Below are 18091 nucleotides of genomic sequence, written 5' to 3'. Positions count from 1 at the left end.
TAGAGAATCTTGAGAGGAAATCCATTGATTTCATGCAACTAGAAAATTGCATGTCCTAGGTTCAAAGGAAAGGGAGGAACAAAGAAAGATAACTTACCCGTCCAAAGCAAAATTTTAATCAGATGAAGGGAAAGCTCTCAACTCCGTGAACGAAAGCACACTACCTATTTGAAATTTCAACGGTGGGAAGTGGTGAAAAAGTAAAGAGAAGTCAGAACAAGAAGAAGAGAATGAAGCTGAACTTAGAGAGAGAAAAAGAAACCGGATGAAGAACTCAGAGCTGGAAAATGAGACCTTTTCTAAATTCCTAGTGTCCTTAGCTTCTTGGGCCAGACTGTAGGGCCTAATAGCCTTACATTTTCAGGCTCTTACATTTTTGCTAATAACAATACTATAATAATAATTAATCTATAATATATAAAAAAATGTTTTTATTTAGTTTATAGAGTTGATGTATTTATTGATACTTCAAAAATATTAATATTACAATTATTATAATTTTATAAGAATGTTACATGCTTATAAATTATCACATAGTTTTATTTATTTATAAAATATAATCATACCCTTTATTTTTGTTTGTTTTCAGATATAAACTTTAACAAAATTTAAACGCTATGCATAAATTATTTAAATTAAATGTAGGTATAATTTAAAATGTAATAATATATAATACTTCGGGAAGGCTTTTATTTAAAATGTAATCTAAAAAATGAATGAAAAAGACAATGCAACGATGCGTTTTAAGGGTAAACTTTAGAAGAATCAGGAAGTTGAGATGCGGTTAATATTGTGTGACTTGTTTATTTCTTTGGGTATCTTCGTTATCGTCTTTTTTCTTTCTCCGTTCAACATCCTCTTAGGGTTTTCACTGCTGCACTCAGCTTTCAGCGCCGCTCATACATACCACTTCCGTTCACTTCATCACAACATTGCTTCATCAAGGTATGTCGTAATTCTCTATTCATTTTCTTCTATCGATTGGTTTTCTACTTTTCTCGCTTGTAACACTTGTTTGTGCCATTCATAATACTTCTTTCGCTTGTACGACATTCAATTGAATTGCAAGAATTCGTTTCTGAGAAAATTGATAAGAGTTGTTTTTCTTTTTAGGTTTTATTCAATTAAAGCTTTTATCAATCGATTAATTAATTGTGGTTCGCAATTTAATTTCATCGGTGCTCTGATGCTGGGTTCCACCATGTAATTCATTGATTCAACACTAGGGCTGGTATTGTGTATTCTGTTGAACGAGACTGTTGTTGTGGTTGCTGTAGTATTAGGTTAGATTAGATATCTGTTGTTTGTTTGTTGTGTGGCTTATTTGATGGTCTATTGGTTAAGGGTGTGTGACGTGTTATAAACTGTTTCAGTTTCAGGTGTGTTTGTCAATTTATGGTTAATGGTACTGGTCAGGAATGTCTAACAATCTGGTTTCAGAGCCCATGCCCAGTATGCAAATAGCTCGTTTGGAGCCGCTTATGAACAAGATTGATTCGTCAGGTAGACAGATGGAAATGGGGATTTTGGTTCCTGTGTCCAGTGATATTGTTTCACAGCCTATGGGAACCTCAAATGAACATGTTGGGTTATTGAGAGCTGTGCCTGGTGAATCTAGGTCTCAGGGCATGCCCCTTTCCACCATGCAGAGTGGGCGAGTAGAAGCACAAGCGATTAATCCAGGAATGCATCGAATTTTTTCCCCTAACCAACAGTCCATGCAAATGGGGAGGCTTCCAAATAGCGCAGGGCCTCAGCAGCAGCAGCAGCCAGCAACTCCCAAGCGCAAGGCACCAACGGAACTATCATCCAGTAGTTCCTTTAACAAGCGGGCTGTACAAATGGGAAACAGACCTTGGTTGCAGCAAGTACCTAATGCATCAAATAGAGGTTCTCCGCAGATGCAATCCTCGTCAATTGCCTCCAGGACACAGCATTCGGCAGCTTCTAGCAAGAGAAAAACACAGTTTGATAGCACCTCCGGTAAAGCCAGTACACCTCGGTCTGTGAATTCTAAAACTCAGAATACTCAGATAAAGCAGTCCTCCAAGGTTCAAACTGAATCAACTGAAAGTGTTAGGTCCAAGATGAGGGATTCATTAGCTGCTGCTCTGGCCTTGGTTTCTCAACAAGGTAAACCTCAGATCCCAAACAATAATACACCAACTGGTGAAGCTACCAATACTCAAGGTAAATTAGAGAACAACGCTCAATGTTCTGGATCAACACCTACATCCATCAATGGTCCACTGGAGCAAAGTATTTCTCAATCAGTGAATTCCTCTTTTGTTGAGGCTGATTCAGTTGGGCGGGTGGAGACAGAGCACATGCAGAGTACATCATTCAAAGAAGATTTTCCAGAAAAATACAAGGACTATGAAGCAGGATCCACAAATGCATCAAACAATGAAAGCATACTGACTTCTATGCAAGTCTTGAACTGTGATAAGCAAGATTTCCAGTCATGTTACACTTTGACTACTGATGATGTTCCTTTTAGTGACAGTTTCTTTATGAAAGATGATCTTTTGCAGGGAAATGGTCTTTCCTGGGTATTATCTGATATGGTTGACGTGGGAAATCAAAAGGAAAGTCAAACTAATATAGAGCAGAGATCAGAACCTGAGGAAACAGGTGAAGGTTGCAAGGAGGAGGTCCCTTTACCTGAACTTTTGGCTTCAAAAATCGAAGCAGAACTGTTCAAACTGTTTGGAGGTGTGAATAAGAAGTACAAAGAGAAAGGGAGGTCTCTTTTATTTAATTTAAAAGATCGCAATAACCCTGAACTTAGAGAAAGGGTTATGTTTGGTCAAATTCCTCCTGAACAATTATGTTCCATGACTGCAGAGGAACTTGCTTCAAAAGAGCTCTCTCAGTGGCGTATAGCCAAGGCTGAGGAGCTTGCTCAAATGGTGGTTTTACCTAATTCAGATGTTGATTTTAGGCGTTTGGTCAAGAAGACTCATAAAGGTGAATTTCAAGTGGAAGTTGAACATGAAGACAATGTATCCGTTGAGGTGGTTTCCGGTGGCACAACCTCAGTGGCTAGAAGCCAAACAGAAAAAAAGGATGTGGAAGGCACTTCTTCAAAACCTGATGTGAACATTAATGCTGATAAGCGCAATTTACAGAAGGATGATACATTTTCCATTACCATTTCATCCACTGACGGCACCGATCCAATGCAGGGCCTTATGACTGATGATGCCTTGAAGGACCCTGATTTTCTTCCACCAATTGTCTCTCTTGATGAATTCATGGAATCTCTTCATTCTGAGCCACCTTTTGAAAATTTACCACTAGAATCTGGGAAAGTGACACCTGCTTTAGACAAGGATGATGCAGGGGCTGGATCTAAATCAAAATCTTCTGATTTAACTTCAAATGAGCAAGCTGTTGTCACCCCTGACAAGTTTCAAAGCACACGTGTAAATTCAGATGCTGAAAAGGAGAAAAAGGCTGATACTGAATCCGGAACCATTTCTTCTGATACGAGATATAGTGGGAGTCAAGCTGACATGAAGTCAACTGATGGTCGTACCAAGGAAAGGCCAATCGAAAATGTGAAGCCTGCACCCAGCGATACTGAATTCAAAGGCAATCAGTCTCATGCCGAAGGGAGATACGGTAACGATAATAAATATACGAAGGATGCAGTCCCCACTAAGGGTGAATGCCTCTGGGAGGGAATGCTTCAACCCAATATATCTACCACTCAGTCTGTCATAAGCTTCTATAAGAGGTAGTCTACTAATGGTTTGATTATATCTTTATGATAAGTTGCTACATAGCTGTGAATTTTAATGCATGGATAATATGGGTTTTGATTGTTCCTTTTTGTCATCTGAGATAGTGAAGATCGTGAATTGGATAGTGTCATTCTTTTAATCTATAGCGTATGAAACAAATATTCTTAAACCGTGTATGTAGTAAAGAGGTGAAATTTAAGAACGGATCCATTTCGGTAATCATCTTCCATTATTTCCAAGTTTGTTTGGACTTAATGTTTACATATTTGTTTAAGCCTGCATATACTTTTGCATTAAAATTTTTATACGTTAATGTGATTTGTTGTTCTCTCTGGACCAGAAAAAATTATATTCAAGTTGAGCTCAGTTCAATTAATTAATCTTGTGTTTATATATTTGTGAAAAAAAGTCTTGTAGTTTCTCATGTTTTGTGGCCATTAAACATGTACTGAATTAACAAATCAATAAATACACAGTAATCATAAACACAGTATTAATTTAAATATAAAGTTGAAATACATTGTAATGAGATGTAAGTGTGATAATGAACTAATGAAAAGATAAATTGAAATAGTAATTTAATATATTTCTCCAAGTATGAATTATTTGGAAAATTTATAATTAAAATTATGCAAGTTTACAAAAGTTTGGTTTTTAAAATTAGATTTGAAACTCAATCCAATCCAAGAAGATAAATTTGTTTTTTGTTCAATAGATTTTTAGTTTGTTTGCTTTGGTTTTTGGTTTGTATTACTTCAGTTTATGAACAACTCTTTTGATGAATGTACTGTATTATCTGTTGAGTTGGATGGGTTTGGTTTGATGACTACTTGTCACTATTTATTTATATTGGAAAATATAGTTTTGAACTTTATTTGTGCTGTTCAAAGAGAATTAATACTTATGTTCTGTGATTTTTACTGATCCTACATTATAATTCTCTATGAAGTGGCGAGAAAACTGCTGCTAAAGACTGGCCTGGGTTTCTCGAGATCAAGGGAAGGGTTCGACTAGATGCATTTGAGAAATTTCTTCAAGATCTTCGATTGTCTAGGAGTCGTGCAATCATGGTATCACAAGTTTCCTTTTGTTGTGCTAGAGCTTTGTTTGAATATTGTCTGTTAATCTCACCACCATCCATACAGAAAGAAGTGATTAAAAATGGGGGAAATATGCCGCAGTTTGATGCTACTTTATACCACTTGTTTAATTTGAAGTATCTTGAGTTATACAATTATTCTGCTTTTTTTTCCTTGCTGATGGGATAAAGGGGGCAGTGAAATGGTGGGGCATTGTGCATGAGAAATGACGACTTATTGGTGAGACTGGCAGGTTGAGGTTTTCTTTGCAGTGACAAGTAATTAAACCATGAAAATGTGTTTGTGTAGTTTCTGAAAATTTGTCACTGTTAGAATATGTATTACGTGATTGAATCGATTTTGGTAATTATAATACGATTTCTAGTGGCTGGAATTAAGTTTCTCATGTCCTCCTTTGGGCGATATGCTACGAAAATTTCAATATATATAAATATATATATATATATATATATATATATGTATGTATATGTATGCATATGTATATGTATGTATGTATATATAATATTTTGACGCAACGAAAAAAGGGGGTAAAAAAATGAAGGAAGAATTCTGTATTAAAAATAATGCGAAAAGTCTCCCAAAAATTATTGTTTTTAGTGGAAGACCAAACTTACTGTGACTCGATGAGATGCTCGGGACCATAAAGATGTCGTAACATCGAATAAATATACACCAGCGTGGCTAATTGATTTGAATACGCTGAATGACTGAGTTAGACTCCTTTCAGTTTGATGTTATACTTTTTCTGAAGGAAATCTGTGTAACTGATGAGAAACTTTATCGCGTCACTTTCTTTCTGAGCCAAAGTGAAATTAAAAATTTTCATTTTATTGCAGGTTTCACATTTCCTTTCGAAAGAGTTGGACGAGCAATCAACTCTACGCGAGGTAATGATAGTTTTGTTGGTTTGGTTCTCATCTCTACATAGACGCATATAGTTTTGTTATTTATGAGACGATACTTTTGCTTGCAGGTGGCTGACTCGTATATTTCGGACGAGAGAGTAGGATTTGCAGAGCCTGTGCATGGAGTAGAACTTTACTTTTGCCCACCTCATAAGAAAACAGTTGAAATGCTGAGCAACATACTTCCAAAGGAACAAATAGAGGCAGTTAATTCTATTGATAATGGTCTAATTGGTATTATTGTATGGAGAAAAACTAATTTAACGTCTATATCACCCACCACTGCTACTCACCACAAACACAGCTCTAAAAGACAACAATACTTCAGTAGGAGACAGCAAGATATAAATGTGAATGCCAATTCCACCCATAAAGCAGTACCCTCTACGGACCTTAAGACCATTGAGAATGAGAATGATGACGATGATGATGTTCCTCCTGGATTTGGGCCACCTGCTGCCCGAGTCGAGGATGACCTGCCGGAGTTTAATTTCTCCAGTAGTTCGATTCCACCACACTTAGCCCAAAAACCAAAGGAACTATCAAATATGGTTACATCACACTCGGTTAACCCAGCCCCACCACCTGCACGTCCTGTAGAACAAATGAGAGAACTTGTATACAAATATGGGCAAAACAAACCAAGTGCACCTTCAGTAAACTGGCAGGATAAATTTGGGGGGACAATTCAACCCTGGAATGATGATGATGATGACATACCTGAATGGCAGCCCCAAACATCCCAGAATCAGTTTCTTCCCCAACAGACAATGCATAACTTTCATCTTCGACCGCACAATATGAATCAATCATTACCGGGTTCACAACAACAGCCTATTATGACACCACAATATCTGCAACCCCCGGTGAATGTGACTCATACCCAAAGAAATTTTGACCCTCAATGGGTTCCTTCTCCCCAGGCTAGCAATTTACCGCCAAGAGGTGGACCTCCTTACGGAGCGCCTTCTCAAGGCACTACCTGGCCTCAAAATGTGTCTAGAAGTAGGGGATTTTAGTGTCTTTCGCAGTAAACTTCAGTCCTCTTTTAATTTTTTAATGTCTTTCCTATCTGTATTATGTAAGCTTATTGTAAGGTCTCCAACTTTTTTTTTTGGTAGCCTCACCTCGTAGATTAAACAAATGACCATTTTTCTGCTGTTTCTGTTTACCGACAGGTGTTCCGCTGAATAAATGCGAGGGACATAACAATTTTTCATGCTTTAGTTTTTACGTTACTTCTAGATTTTCATGGCTCTTTCATTACTCTGACTGATTCAACGAAAGTTGCAGACTATCGATTCGGTCCCTGCTTGCTATAGCAATCATACAGGGTGATTCTGATTTCCCATTTGCATAATATAGAATATTCTCAAATGTAAATGAGAGAAAATTTAGGATCGTCTTTGAACGTGGTTTTGAACAGAATATAAACATGAACGTAGTCTGTGTATTACTTGTAGTTGCTACCTTTCTTGATCTTAGGGATATTTTCATAAATTTGACTTAATTTGAGTTATGGCATCTCTTATGTAAAATAATCACCCGAATTATACATGAATATACGTGTGCGTTTAAAAGTACAAGAGAAAAGGTATACTCGGGTTCTGAATTAACGAAAGTGGTTCGCATATCCTTTCGTTGTCTATTTTTTTGTTACGATTCCGTATTGCTGTCTCAATAAACAACATTTTACTCTGTATAAAAGAATCATGATTTAGTATTAAGCATCTGAATCCACCATCACGTGGCATGATTCGTTCCAGAGATACCCAAATCTTAAGTTTCCACCGTTACGTGAAATTTAGAACCTATATTATATTTACATCTTCAGCAAAGAAGTACAGCAAAGGAAAGACCCACTTAGAACACCCCTCCCCCTCCCCAAAAAAAGTAAAAACGACGGACAACTATAACAAATGACGGAGAAAAACAGACAAATGGTAAGAAAACCAAGAGCTTTGTAGGCAAATATGAGAAACATTGAAGAACAGGTACGAAGATAAATAGATGACTACACTTCCAAATGGCCTCAATTCAAAAGAATGATCAACTTGTGAGTGCTCGCTTGAGTCCTGCTCGTTGCTCTGGGGTCAACTTTGTAGGAAAACTGACATCAAATTTGATCTTGAGATCACCCCTATGACCAGGCTCCTTTGTTATTGGCATCCCTTCTTTTGCAATATTCATCTCGTATCCAGGACTCACAATGTCAGTGACTTGAACATTTAAAATTCGTCCATCAAGCGTGTTGAGGTTTATTGTGGTTCCTCCAATGGCCTCAGCCAATGATACCCTTTTGTTCACAATAAGGTCATTCCCGTCTCTCTTGAACACATCATGAGGCTTCTCGTCAATCACAAACACAAGGTCTGCTGGCAATTGATTTGGTTCTTGATTCCCTTTCTCAGGGAACGTAATCTTTGTCCCTTTCTTCCAACCCGGCTTCACATCAATGGTCAATATCTCTGTTTCCGGAACTGTCCATCTGCAATTTTTCATATTTATTTTATTCTTTCATCGCATGATTGTGTTGAGAAATCTATCAAACAATGGTTTTATTTTAAAATGTTAAAGAGAAGAGATAATTTTAACATACCCGTTAGCATCCACGGTCTTCCTTGAGATCTTCATTTTCCTAGTAGAGCCAGTGTACAATTCCTCCAAAGAGCAAGGCAGTTTGGATTCCACAGGCAGTGGCTTCTTTAGCACATTCCCCCGTCCAGTACTATATGATCGAAAATTATTATCCTTTGCACTAAATCCACCAAATGTTGTAGTCCCTCCATCAGAGGGGAATCTCTTAGATTTCCCTGGCCCAGATGATCCAAATCCAAAAGGGCTACTTCCAAAGAACTCTGCAAAAATATCCTCTGCATTTCTGGGGTTGAACCCATTTGATGGTTCGTCCGGTGGCTTATCTTTCAACCCCTCCTCTCCATACTGATCATAAACCAACCTTCTCTGAGGGTCACTCAGCACCTGAATTCACCAAAGCCAGCCCCATTACATCTACAGTTTGAGGAAAAACAACATGCATCAAACTGATAAGGATTTACTTCTGGATTATATTCCAGCAACATACAAAAACAATGACATTTTTTTTTCTTTTAGCGTGGATGTTGATAAAATAACTCCATCTCAAGTAATATTGATGAAAAAACTGACAATTGAGCGCCATAAAGCTCTCAATCTATTAGAAAACGTTCACTTTCATGAAATTTATGAACACACTTAGATGCAGAATCCACAAAAGAACAACCTTCAATATTTAATTTCTCTACAATTAGTATTTAAAATCACCAATTCGCCTTTCACAATCCTAATGACATTACTAGCATTTAAAAAAAAATGAAATAACGTGTGTTAATTTCTCTCTTTTTTCCTCCCTATTCTCACCAACCAAATTATTTCAGGAGTTGTTAAATTCTAATGGCTAAAAACTGACATTAAAAAGAACACAGCATGAAAGGTTTCTTGCCTCGTAAGCCTCTGAAATCTGTTTGAAATTGGCTTCAGCTTCCTTTTTGTTGTTGGGGTTCTTATCAGGGTGCCATTTCATGGCCAACTTTCTGTATGATTTCTTCACATCATCCTCGGTAGCATTTCTGTTAACCTTCAACACATCATAGTAATCCACACCCATGTTTTCTTTTTCCACAAAAAACTTGAATATCTCCCTATTATTGCAACAAATACCTTCAAATTAAGACTCTTTTCACAGACACCCGATTGCGATATACAACCCTTCGTCCACCAAAGTTTAAAACTTACTTGGAGGGTTGATTGAATATGCGAGGTGACATGAAAAGAGAACAAAAAGCTCGATCAAATTAAATGACAACAATTTAAAAAAAATCTAGAAATTGAAGTGTCGGTTTGCGATTGCAAGGGAAATTTCGGATGCAGTTCCAAGGGTGGAGGTGCACGTGTATTCTTTCTTTTCTTTTCAACGAGCTGGTTGAAATTAAACGGGGAATTCTAAATAAACCACGGCAAAAATAAACCACAACTCAATTTGAATAACTATCAAATCTTTTAAACCATAAACATTTTTCTTAAATTCCAAATAAACCTCATTCATTTGAAAAGTTTTAGTGTAATTTAGTTAATGTTTCTTTGATGGTATGCTTTTTATTTACCAAAATTATATTTTCTGAAATATTATATATCTAAGGATGCTACTGATATACATATATATCTAGTGGTAGAAACATTTTACGGGCAATAAACAAACATCAAAGAAATATTCCCAATTTATAAAAGAAAAATTAACATGAAACAAAAGTCCCAGAATAAATAATTTTTATATTATTTCTTGCATAAAAAATCCCATAATTAGTTGCATCCCAATATAATTTTGCTAAAGAATATATTTAACAACTGATACCACCTTCTCCAACTAGAATTTAAACACCTTCATTACAGAAAAAGAAGAAAAACTCTTATTTTAATCCCAACCGTATTAAGTTTAATTAAAAAACAAGTTCGTAAAATATTAAGCAAAAAGATAAATAAAATTAAATGTCTTCAAAATATAAAAACTATGAAATGCACGCGAAAACAAAATTCTAATCAAAAATTACATTTATACGCCCTCACCCCCAAAAAATTATTGACAAAATATAAAAGGAAAATTCAAATTCCCATGGAAAGAGCACAATGAAAAATCCCATGAAAAGACGAGATCATATTTAGTGTCAAAATTTACCTCTTGAGGAAGATGGAAATAAAATGTAAAAGTAGAAGAATTAGTAAGAAAATGTTGAAAAAATGACACTATTCTTATTTTAACCCCCAATCAACACCATGATATATTTTCAAAAAGTAATCTAGATTAAGTTTGAAAAAGTCCAACAAACAAACATTTTTAGATAGTAATTGAACATTTGACTTAAAGGGTATTTTTCAGATGTCCATATATGAGATGATTTAAAAAAAAAATCAAGAATTGAGTGAGGTGAATTGCATTGCAACTTCGTGACTTTTATTATACTATCTCCGATGCGAGACATCAAAATTATTTCACAAAGAAAAGTGCAAAATTTAACACTTTCGCTACCAAAAGCAAAATAATATTCAACCAGCTCAGAAGTAAACAAACAAAAAAAATGTGCTGTCAAAGATAAACTTTCCTACATTTACACTTGCTGATTGCTTTATTGAGATTTGGCGAAGCACTGGCTTATTTTTCAGGTTGCTTCTCTTTTGGTGAAGTAGAATCATCATCTGCTGAAGGATCATCGATATCCGGTATTTCAGAAGGCCCCAAGTCATCACTCTGTAAGGTGAAAAGATGTAATTAATGGACAGAAATTACAACAAAAAGTAGAACATATATTACATTGAGAAGTGACTTTGACTAATTAAGTTAACCAATATGGTGAAAATTCTGGCAATTAATTGTACTGGGAAACACATTACTGCAACACATATAGGTGAGAGAAGTTTTAACGAATGTTCTTAACATTTTAGTTCCCTTGATCATCTGAATGTATTGCACAGAACACAAGTTTTCCGTTGCGTCAAGTTATAAGCATTGCCATGCATGCAAACACAATAAATCATACAGAAAGTTAAAGTAGTGTACAAAAGTACCCAAGATCACAAAAAGAGGATACAGAATTAGGCATTTGCACAGAAAGATATCTCCAATGAAAACAGAAAGAAATTTGAAAAATCAAATCACAAGGTGAGTTTTAATAATAATTTTTGTGTCAATGCAGTGGAAACTGAATGTGAAAATCTTCAGGAAGAAATTAAAAATATTCAAAAATAAAGGGGGATGGGATTGTGTAGTATCAGTTAATTGTAATTTTTGTGAACAAGTATTTCCACCCAGAAATAATCTCACATATAAACTTCCACTCAGCATCATACCGTAACCAATGATTCATGCAACATATAATATACACAACACAGATAAAAAGAATGCATAAAGCCACAAAACTTCGAGATGACGAAGTCTGAACAAAATAATGAAATATAAAAAAAAAATACCTCAAGCAGGCTGAGCATGTCCAAGGTATCTCCCAGATCACCACCGTTGACAAGGTATACATCTCTAAGGGATTGTTGAGAAATATCAGGAAATGACTTCTTTAGATATCGAATATCCATTTCAGCTTCTGCCTCATGCCACTCTGCCATATGTTTAGAAACCCAAGCTTTTCGGTCGAGCTCCTCTTGACGCAAAGACTCGGTAAGTTTTCTGACACGAGTTTGAATAAGGGTCTCAACCAACGGAATTTCTAGCTTTTTCTTGATATCTTTTTCTCCGAGCTTCTTGGAAGAACTCTTTTTCTGTTTCTTGGAATAATTTTTTTCGTGGTTCTTGGAATCATTTTCTTCGTGATCCTTGGAATCCTCTTCTTTGTGGTTCTTGGAGTCTTTCTCTACGAGGTTCTTGGAATCTTTCTCTTCATGGTTCTTGGAATCTTCTTCGCGAGTCTTGGGATTTTCCTCCTCGTTATTGTTGGAACCTTCTTCAACTTGATTCTTAGGACCTTCTTCCTCATAATTCTCTGAACTTTCTTCTACTTCTTTCTTAGAACCTTCTTCTTCGTGATCCTTGGAATCTTCTTCTACGTGACTATTGGAACCTTCTTCGCGAGTCTTGGAGTCTTTCCCAACGTGTTTCTTGGAACCTTCTTCTTCGTGATTCATGGAACCTTCTTTTTCGTGATTACCGGAACCTTCTTTGTGATTCTTGGAATCTAGTTCTTCTTCAGTCCCAGAGACTGGAACACATGAGAGTGTAGGTGGATTCAAATTAGGCTTTCCTGGCATTGTAGACTTGATTCTAGGAGCCCCATTTGCACAAAAACAAGGAAATTCAGGCAACAAAGTTAGTAAATTCAGTCGTTACCGACGGAACCCTGAATGAACTTTAAGTTACAATGTTCTTCAGCTACAAGAAACCAAAAAGATTGAAAATTTCATAACACATCCATTCCCAAAACCCCCAATAAAGTTATTTTTTTTCCTTTTTCCAAGGCAATGCAAGTAAAAGACGGATTCGTGAAAAAAAAAAATTTAGCTCCGACGTGAAAGACGAAAAAGAAATTGGAAATGAGAGGGAAGAAGATCAAACCAGTTGAACGCGAAACTCTGAAAGGGATTGAGGAATGAAATGAAGCGTGAAGAAATTTGGAAGAAGGAAAGGGTTTTAAAGGACTTTGTGTTGGCGGCAATCCATCCCTGGAAACGCGTATATAATTAAAATTAAAATTAGTTAAAAAGAATATAATTGTGGTGAGTGAAATAAAAAACTTATTTTCACAAAATTTATTTATAAACCGCCATTTATAAGCAAAATTGACTATTTTCAAGTTAGTTAAAAATAATAATAATAAAATTCATTTAATATAATAAAAGTATACTTTTTAAATTATTTTAAATCATATCGATTGGGGTGATACTTATGTTTATATATAAAGGAAATTTTGTAAAATTAGCATTAATTAACATGGAAATGGTTTGTTTATGTTAGTTCGCTAAATATACATATTTTTTCTTATAATGGATAAGGAATCATAAAGATAACTCTAAAAATATTTCTGTCCTGTTATTTTCTAGATTAGTATGTGTTTGTTTTAACTTTGTATAATTTTCAATCTAATTGAAAATCAGTCATGGAAAATTTTGACTAACATTAAATGAAGCTTCAAATGAAAAACAAACTATTTATAATTATTTTTATCAAAAAATATATGGTAGTACTAGTGACACAAATGATTTTTGGTGAACGAGTGACAAGTTCTTTATATATATATATATATATATATATATATATATATATATATATATATATATATATATATATATATATATATATGTGTGTGTGTGTGTATGTATTTTAAATCATAAAAAAAATTCGCTTACAGAAATAAAGAGATTACAAACAAGATTTCACTATTACTTATATGTTGCAATGTTTTGCTTACCAAGTTGTTTCATCAAAACTATATCATTACTGTTAAAATATTTATGGCAAAAGCATTTGTATCCAAACGTTGATATAAAGTTAAACAATGAAAAAATAATAATTTAAATTGATTTTTATCACTATTTTAAAAAAAAATGCAAACTAAATTAAATAATAGTATCTGATAAATATTACTGTGAACTATTTCCCCGTGTGTTGCTAAGAACATGTCAGAAGAAAAAAGTTGTAATAAAAGGGAAGTGTTGAAAGTGAGATAATGTTACAGTGTGGTGGTGGATGACACAACTGAGAGCTACCAATGGTTTTACCTTCTTCTTCTCTCTCCCTTTCCTTCTTCTTCCCCACTTCTACACTTCTTCCTAATAACCTTATCTTCAGGTTCTTCTGCATAACCCTTTTCAATAATTTTAGTTTATGTTCATATTTGCTCTCTTTTTTCTAAACCCATTTGCTTTTGTTAATCAGAAACAACAACAGGGCTATCTTTAACCCACACAATTTCCCATTATCAAAGGAAAGACTACGTTTTTCATGTTGTGCTCTAAAACCCACTTCGCAAAACAGGGTTTTTAGAAGGGATTTGGTGTTGTTAGGCTTGACCTCGGTTTCTCTAAGATGGCCACTTTCAGGTACCTCTCTTGCATTCTCTCTGAGAATTTTCTGCTTGATGAGATTATGAGAACTAGTGTGATTTCATTTGACATGTGTTTTATTATGTGATGCAATTGAGACACATTTGCTTTATCATTGTTCTTTATGTCTTGCAGTGGCTCTTGCTGAAGAAGAGCCCACAATGGCTTCGTTTTTAGATGAAATAAACGCCTATTCTTATCTGTACCCTGTTGAGTCGCCTTCCAACAATATTTCCCTCAAATGGTATGCCAAGTAAATGCATGTTATGAGAATGCTAGCAACACTCTTTCCAACATACTACTATTCACTACAATTTATTAGAATTAGAAATCACAAAAAAATGCGAGTCTTACATATTATTTAGGGAATCTTATGATTTTATACTTTTCTGTAAAAGTGTGTTAGAAGTTGTGTTAGAAAATATGTTACAAGCATTTCTCATATTTTATATATATCTTTATTTATAGTAAGCAAAATGATAAGGGTAGTTTCAACTTCCAACTTTATCTAATGTTTTTTACTACATTTAATAATGTCAGTAAGACATTAATTTGTTCAGTGAACTTGATCCGATAGAACTTAGTGCTAGTGCATCTAAGATTCCTATATTTGGCTTACATCTCCACTAGTTGTCTGGAATTTTTCCTTAATCATTATATAAGCTAACTCTTTCCATATATTTAAAGGGTAGAATCCCGAAAGCCAGAGCGATATTCATCAGCTGCACCACTTTCTCGTAAGTTTCTCTTTTCCTTTGCTAGGCAAAAATCTCTCATCAAATAATTCAGGATAGAGGTCATGTTTCATTGTGAGCTTGTTACAAAACAACTGCCACCAGCTCTGTGATTAAAGTGTTTGAATGGTAGAAATTTTCACTAGTGAATATTGATCTTGTGCATAAAGATACTGGATGCTTGCTTCATAATTTTCCTTTTATGGATAAAAATTTCTGTGTAAATTTCATGTAGCTGATGCACGCCTGCGCATTGTGTCCGAGCGTGTAGACTTTATTGATAATGTCATCATTTCTGTCACGGTATTCTCTCAACCTAATACTTGTTTGAAGGAGTTTTAGTTATCTATTCATGTTTTTTATACTAAATTCAGATAGGTCCACCAAATGCAAGCTATATAAAATCAAAGGATAAGAGTACATGGACTGCAAAAGATGTTGCTGATTCAGTGTTAGCTGACAGATCTTCACTGGTAACTGGCCACTCCTTTGTTAATAAAGGCTTTTGTGTTAACACTATTCTTATTAGAAACAAAAAATTGTAATCTTCTTGAATAATTTCAAACCACAAGATGCCACTACTAATGTTCTGAGTATTGATTAAAATTCAGAGATTTATCATTCACCAGTTAATAGGGATTATCCCTACCTGGAACTCAGGGAGTTGTATATGGTCATAAATGTTGGATGGTATGTAAAACACTTTGTTATAAATTAAATTAATCTTCTCTGTTTTGAGGATTTTCACTGACTACAAACGAGAAATGGTGCTCCAAGATGTTAAAATACAGTTGACCTCTGCTGCATATTCTGATAACAAGATTTTGCAGCGAGTTACGTCAACTCAGCGTTTAGAAGAGAGTTCGGTTCTCAATACCCATTCTAGTGAAGTAAGCCTCATAAAACAATCTTTATTTCTTTGTTTCCAATATTTGATCTCTCTCTCTCCCTATATATATATATATATATATATATATATATATATATATATATATATATATATATATATATATATAGGGTATATATATATATATATATATATTAGGTTGAAGTTTATGCATAGTGAGCTTATTTGCTTCTCCTCAGATTGATGGTGAGAAGTACTGGTATTATGAATACCTTGTTCGTAAAGCACCTTTGAGACTAGTAAGTACTGCCTTTTGATAGAAGTTTTTTTTCATGGAAAGATGTGGTATGTGTAATGACTTTTGGTTTATAAACCCTGCTTGTACAGACTGATGAATCAAACACTTACCGGCATTATCTTGCTTCAACAGCTGAAAGAGATGGTATATCTTCTATTTTATTTCATTGGTATAGATTATTTCTAACTTGGTGTATCTAATATGAGACTGTCCTCTGTATATGCATGCAAAGTGCTTCGAAGCTACTTTTTAAATGATTTTGTTCTATTTTCTATTTCTCATTCAATTAGAGCCACACTTGTTTCGGCTTACCATGGAGGCTAAAAACAAAACAAGATAAAATGAAATATCTCTTTATTATATTTTTATGGGATTACCAATTAGCTAATTCACACGCCGTTTTTTTTCTTTGTTCTCTTTTTAAGGTTTTCAAGTTATATCTTTCTTTTGGTGTTGCATTTCAAAACTTCTCTTCTTTTTCTACTAAGCACTTGCTTGCAGGTTATTTGTACTCTATCAGTGCTTCAACCATCAGCCCACGGTGGGAAAAGGTACTCTCTCTCTCTCTCTCTCTTACTCTCTTTTGTTGTCTTGGTGTATGTTTATGTTCATTGATTCAAATGATATATGAGAACCTGTAGAAGCAGTATAAAAACAGAATTAGATTCAACATTTTATAAAAGCAGTATAAAATGATCTTTTCTTGCACTGCCTCAGTCAAATGATCAAGCATGTCTAATTCTTTAAGTTGACAATGGTCTGACTGAGAACATGTCAGACTTTTTCCTTTTCATCCATCAAAGGTGATTATACAACCTGAGAATTAATGTCAAGGTTTTCTTTTTAGAAAAAAAGAAACAGTATGGTATGTTTAAAAGAGGTAAAAAGAATGCAAATGGTTTGATTTTACCTAAATGCATGCATATGAAATCTTCTGTTCCATAATTTTCTGGTAGTAATTAAACTTAAAGTTCCTTTTTTATTAGCTTTCACCTTTTGAAGACCAGTCTCTGATTTCTAATTTACCAGAGGAATTCTTAAAGAGATCAGAACCAAGTTGTGATTTGGGCAAGAAGTTTGATACATGTTACTTTTATGACTCATTTTATTTGTGGAGTAGTTTATTCAAAATGGCCCAAAGTATTACTACAATTCTTAAAACAATTTATCTTTTGTGTAGCTCTAACCATAGAATATATTTAATGCAGCTGGGGCCTTTCCTTGAAAAGGCAGTGGGTTCATTTCGTCTCCTTAGTCCAACGGAAAATTATGTTCCTCCCTACAAAGATCCCTGGAGATTTTGGTGAAAACTCCTTTTATTTTATCGTATTCATGTGATTTTTTAGGCATGAAATTTATGTTTCATTTAATTGTTGGTCCAAAAAGGCAAATTGAAATAGATTCTCTGAAAGAGATGAGCAGAACATGAGGCCTTCTATTTCTGTTTTTTCTATTCTTTTTTATCATTCCTAAATGTACTTTAACATCGTTTATTTAGCAATCCAATTTAGATAATAAAACAGAGGTTTTAAAATCTTAATTTTAACTGATTGCGTTACTATATATATATATATATATATATATATATATATATATATATATATTCTGTAAACTGTTGTAATATTATGTGAACTTTTTAGGGAAAAGCAATTGTCTTATCATTTAATCTGTCTCAATTTCATATTTAGCACTTTTTAGGTTAATTGTTATTCACGTAAAATATCAACAAGACTTTTCATAAGTAATGTTTCGTAATACTAAGTCGTAATAAAAGTTCTGAAATTTACTAGTATAAAAAGAAGGAATCGGTTATATTTTGTATTCTTCGCCTGTTTGGTAGTTTAGAATTTATAATAAATTGAAACAATAAAAGTAAAG

The 18091-nt window shown here is 34.4% G+C and overlaps 4 protein-coding genes across 5 annotated transcripts; 2 read left to right on the top strand and 2 right to left on the bottom strand.

Moving 5' to 3' along the window:
- The first annotated feature begins 777 nt into the window (after positions 1 to 777).
- LOC108331500 (uncharacterized) lies at positions 778 to 6980 on the top strand. 2 transcript variants are annotated; one of them, XM_017566210.2, is made up of 5 exons: positions 778 to 945; positions 1441 to 3742; positions 4699 to 4819; positions 5686 to 5736; positions 5823 to 6980. In XM_017566210.2, exons 2-5 carry the CDS (start codon positions 1446 to 1448, stop codon positions 6771 to 6773), a joined length of 3420 nt encoding a protein of 1139 aa, XP_017421699.1. In that variant the 5' UTR covers positions 778 to 945; positions 1441 to 1445; the 3' UTR covers positions 6774 to 6980. The 2 variants fall into 2 exon arrangements, with proteins under 2 accessions (XP_017421699.1, XP_017421698.1); XM_017566209.2 differs by having other exon boundaries at positions 1374 to 3742.
- Positions 6981 to 7555: 575 nt separating this feature from the next.
- Positions 7556 to 9892, bottom strand: LOC108331501 (uncharacterized). The gene is made up of 4 exons (XM_052877104.1): positions 9529 to 9892; positions 9236 to 9434; positions 8354 to 8736; positions 7556 to 8242 (listed from the first exon to the last, which is right to left on the bottom strand). The coding sequence occupies exons 1-4, from the start codon at positions 9558 to 9560 to the stop codon at positions 7804 to 7806; spliced, it is 1053 nt and encodes a 350-aa protein (XP_052733064.1). The 5' UTR covers positions 9561 to 9892; the 3' UTR covers positions 7556 to 7803.
- An 820-nt stretch (positions 9893 to 10712) lies between these two features.
- LOC108331214 (uncharacterized) lies at positions 10713 to 12951 on the bottom strand. Its single transcript, XM_017565861.2, has 3 exons — positions 12848 to 12951; positions 11755 to 12556; positions 10713 to 11035 (listed from the first exon to the last, which is right to left on the bottom strand). Exons 2-3 carry the CDS (start codon positions 12541 to 12543, stop codon positions 10940 to 10942), a joined length of 885 nt encoding a protein of 294 aa, XP_017421350.1. The 5' UTR covers positions 12544 to 12556; positions 12848 to 12951; the 3' UTR covers positions 10713 to 10939.
- Positions 12952 to 13919: 968 nt separating this feature from the next.
- On the top strand, positions 13920 to 17753 carry LOC108330862 (psbP domain-containing protein 5, chloroplastic). Its single transcript, XM_017565442.2, has 11 exons — positions 13920 to 14080; positions 14168 to 14331; positions 14470 to 14578; positions 15022 to 15071; positions 15304 to 15371; positions 15443 to 15541; positions 15899 to 15958; positions 16155 to 16214; positions 16303 to 16357; positions 16715 to 16764; positions 17422 to 17753. Exons 1-11 carry the CDS (start codon positions 14001 to 14003, stop codon positions 17518 to 17520), a joined length of 894 nt encoding a protein of 297 aa, XP_017420931.1. The 5' UTR covers positions 13920 to 14000; the 3' UTR covers positions 17521 to 17753.
- Positions 17754 to 18091: the final 338 nt, after the last annotated feature.

Source organism: Vigna angularis, chromosome 4, assembly GCF_016808095.1.
Source record: "Vigna angularis cultivar LongXiaoDou No.4 chromosome 4, ASM1680809v1, whole genome shotgun sequence".
NCBI classification, from domain to species: Eukaryota; Viridiplantae; Streptophyta; class Magnoliopsida; order Fabales; family Fabaceae; genus Vigna; species Vigna angularis.
The sequence above is the reverse complement of the archived record's forward strand: the minus strand, read 5'-3'. Positions and strand labels throughout refer to the sequence as shown.

What these genes read in the sequence shown, in the direction of transcription:
- LOC108331500 (XM_017566209.2), top strand. Translation starts at nt 1,419, where the DNA reads ATGTCTAACAATCTGGTTTCAGAGCCCATGCCCAGTATGCAAATAGCT. An exon ending in GTCATAAGCTTCTATAAGAG is followed by an intron (nt 3,743 to 4,698) that starts GTAGTCTACTAA and finishes TTCTCTATGAAG; the next exon opens with TGGCGAGAAAACTGCTGCTA. An exon ending in AGCAATCAACTCTACGCGAG is followed by an intron (nt 5,737 to 5,822) that starts GTAATGATAGTT and finishes TTTTGCTTGCAG; the next exon opens with GTGGCTGACTCGTATATTTC.
- LOC108331501 (XM_052877104.1), bottom strand. Translation starts at nt 9,560, where the DNA reads ATGTCACCTCGCATATTCAATCAACCCTCCAA. An exon ending in AGATTTCAGAGGCTTACGAG is followed by an intron (nt 8,737 to 9,235) that starts GCAAGAAACCTT and finishes TGGTGAATTCAG; the next exon opens with GTGCTGAGTGACCCTCAGAG. An exon ending in AAGACCGTGGATGCTAACGG is followed by an intron (nt 8,243 to 8,353) that starts GTATGTTAAAAT and finishes GAAAAATTGCAG; the next exon opens with ATGGACAGTTCCGGAAACAG.
- LOC108331214 (XM_017565861.2), bottom strand. Translation starts at nt 12,543, where the DNA reads ATGCCAGGAAAGCCTAATTTGAATCCACCTACACTCTCATGTGTTCCA. An exon ending in ACATGCTCAGCCTGCTTGAG is followed by an intron (nt 11,036 to 11,754) that starts GTATTTTTTTTT and finishes TTCACCTTACAG; the next exon opens with AGTGATGACTTGGGGCCTTC.
- LOC108330862 (XM_017565442.2), top strand. Translation starts at nt 14,001, where the DNA reads ATGGTTTTACCTTCTTCTTCTCTCTCCCTTTCCTTCTTCTTCCCCACT. An exon ending in AACAATATTTCCCTCAAATG is followed by an intron (nt 14,579 to 15,021) that starts GTATGCCAAGTA and finishes ATATATTTAAAG; the next exon opens with GGTAGAATCCCGAAAGCCAG. An exon ending in TCAGCCCACGGTGGGAAAAG is followed by an intron (nt 16,765 to 17,421) that starts GTACTCTCTCTC and finishes TATTTAATGCAG; the next exon opens with CTGGGGCCTTTCCTTGAAAA.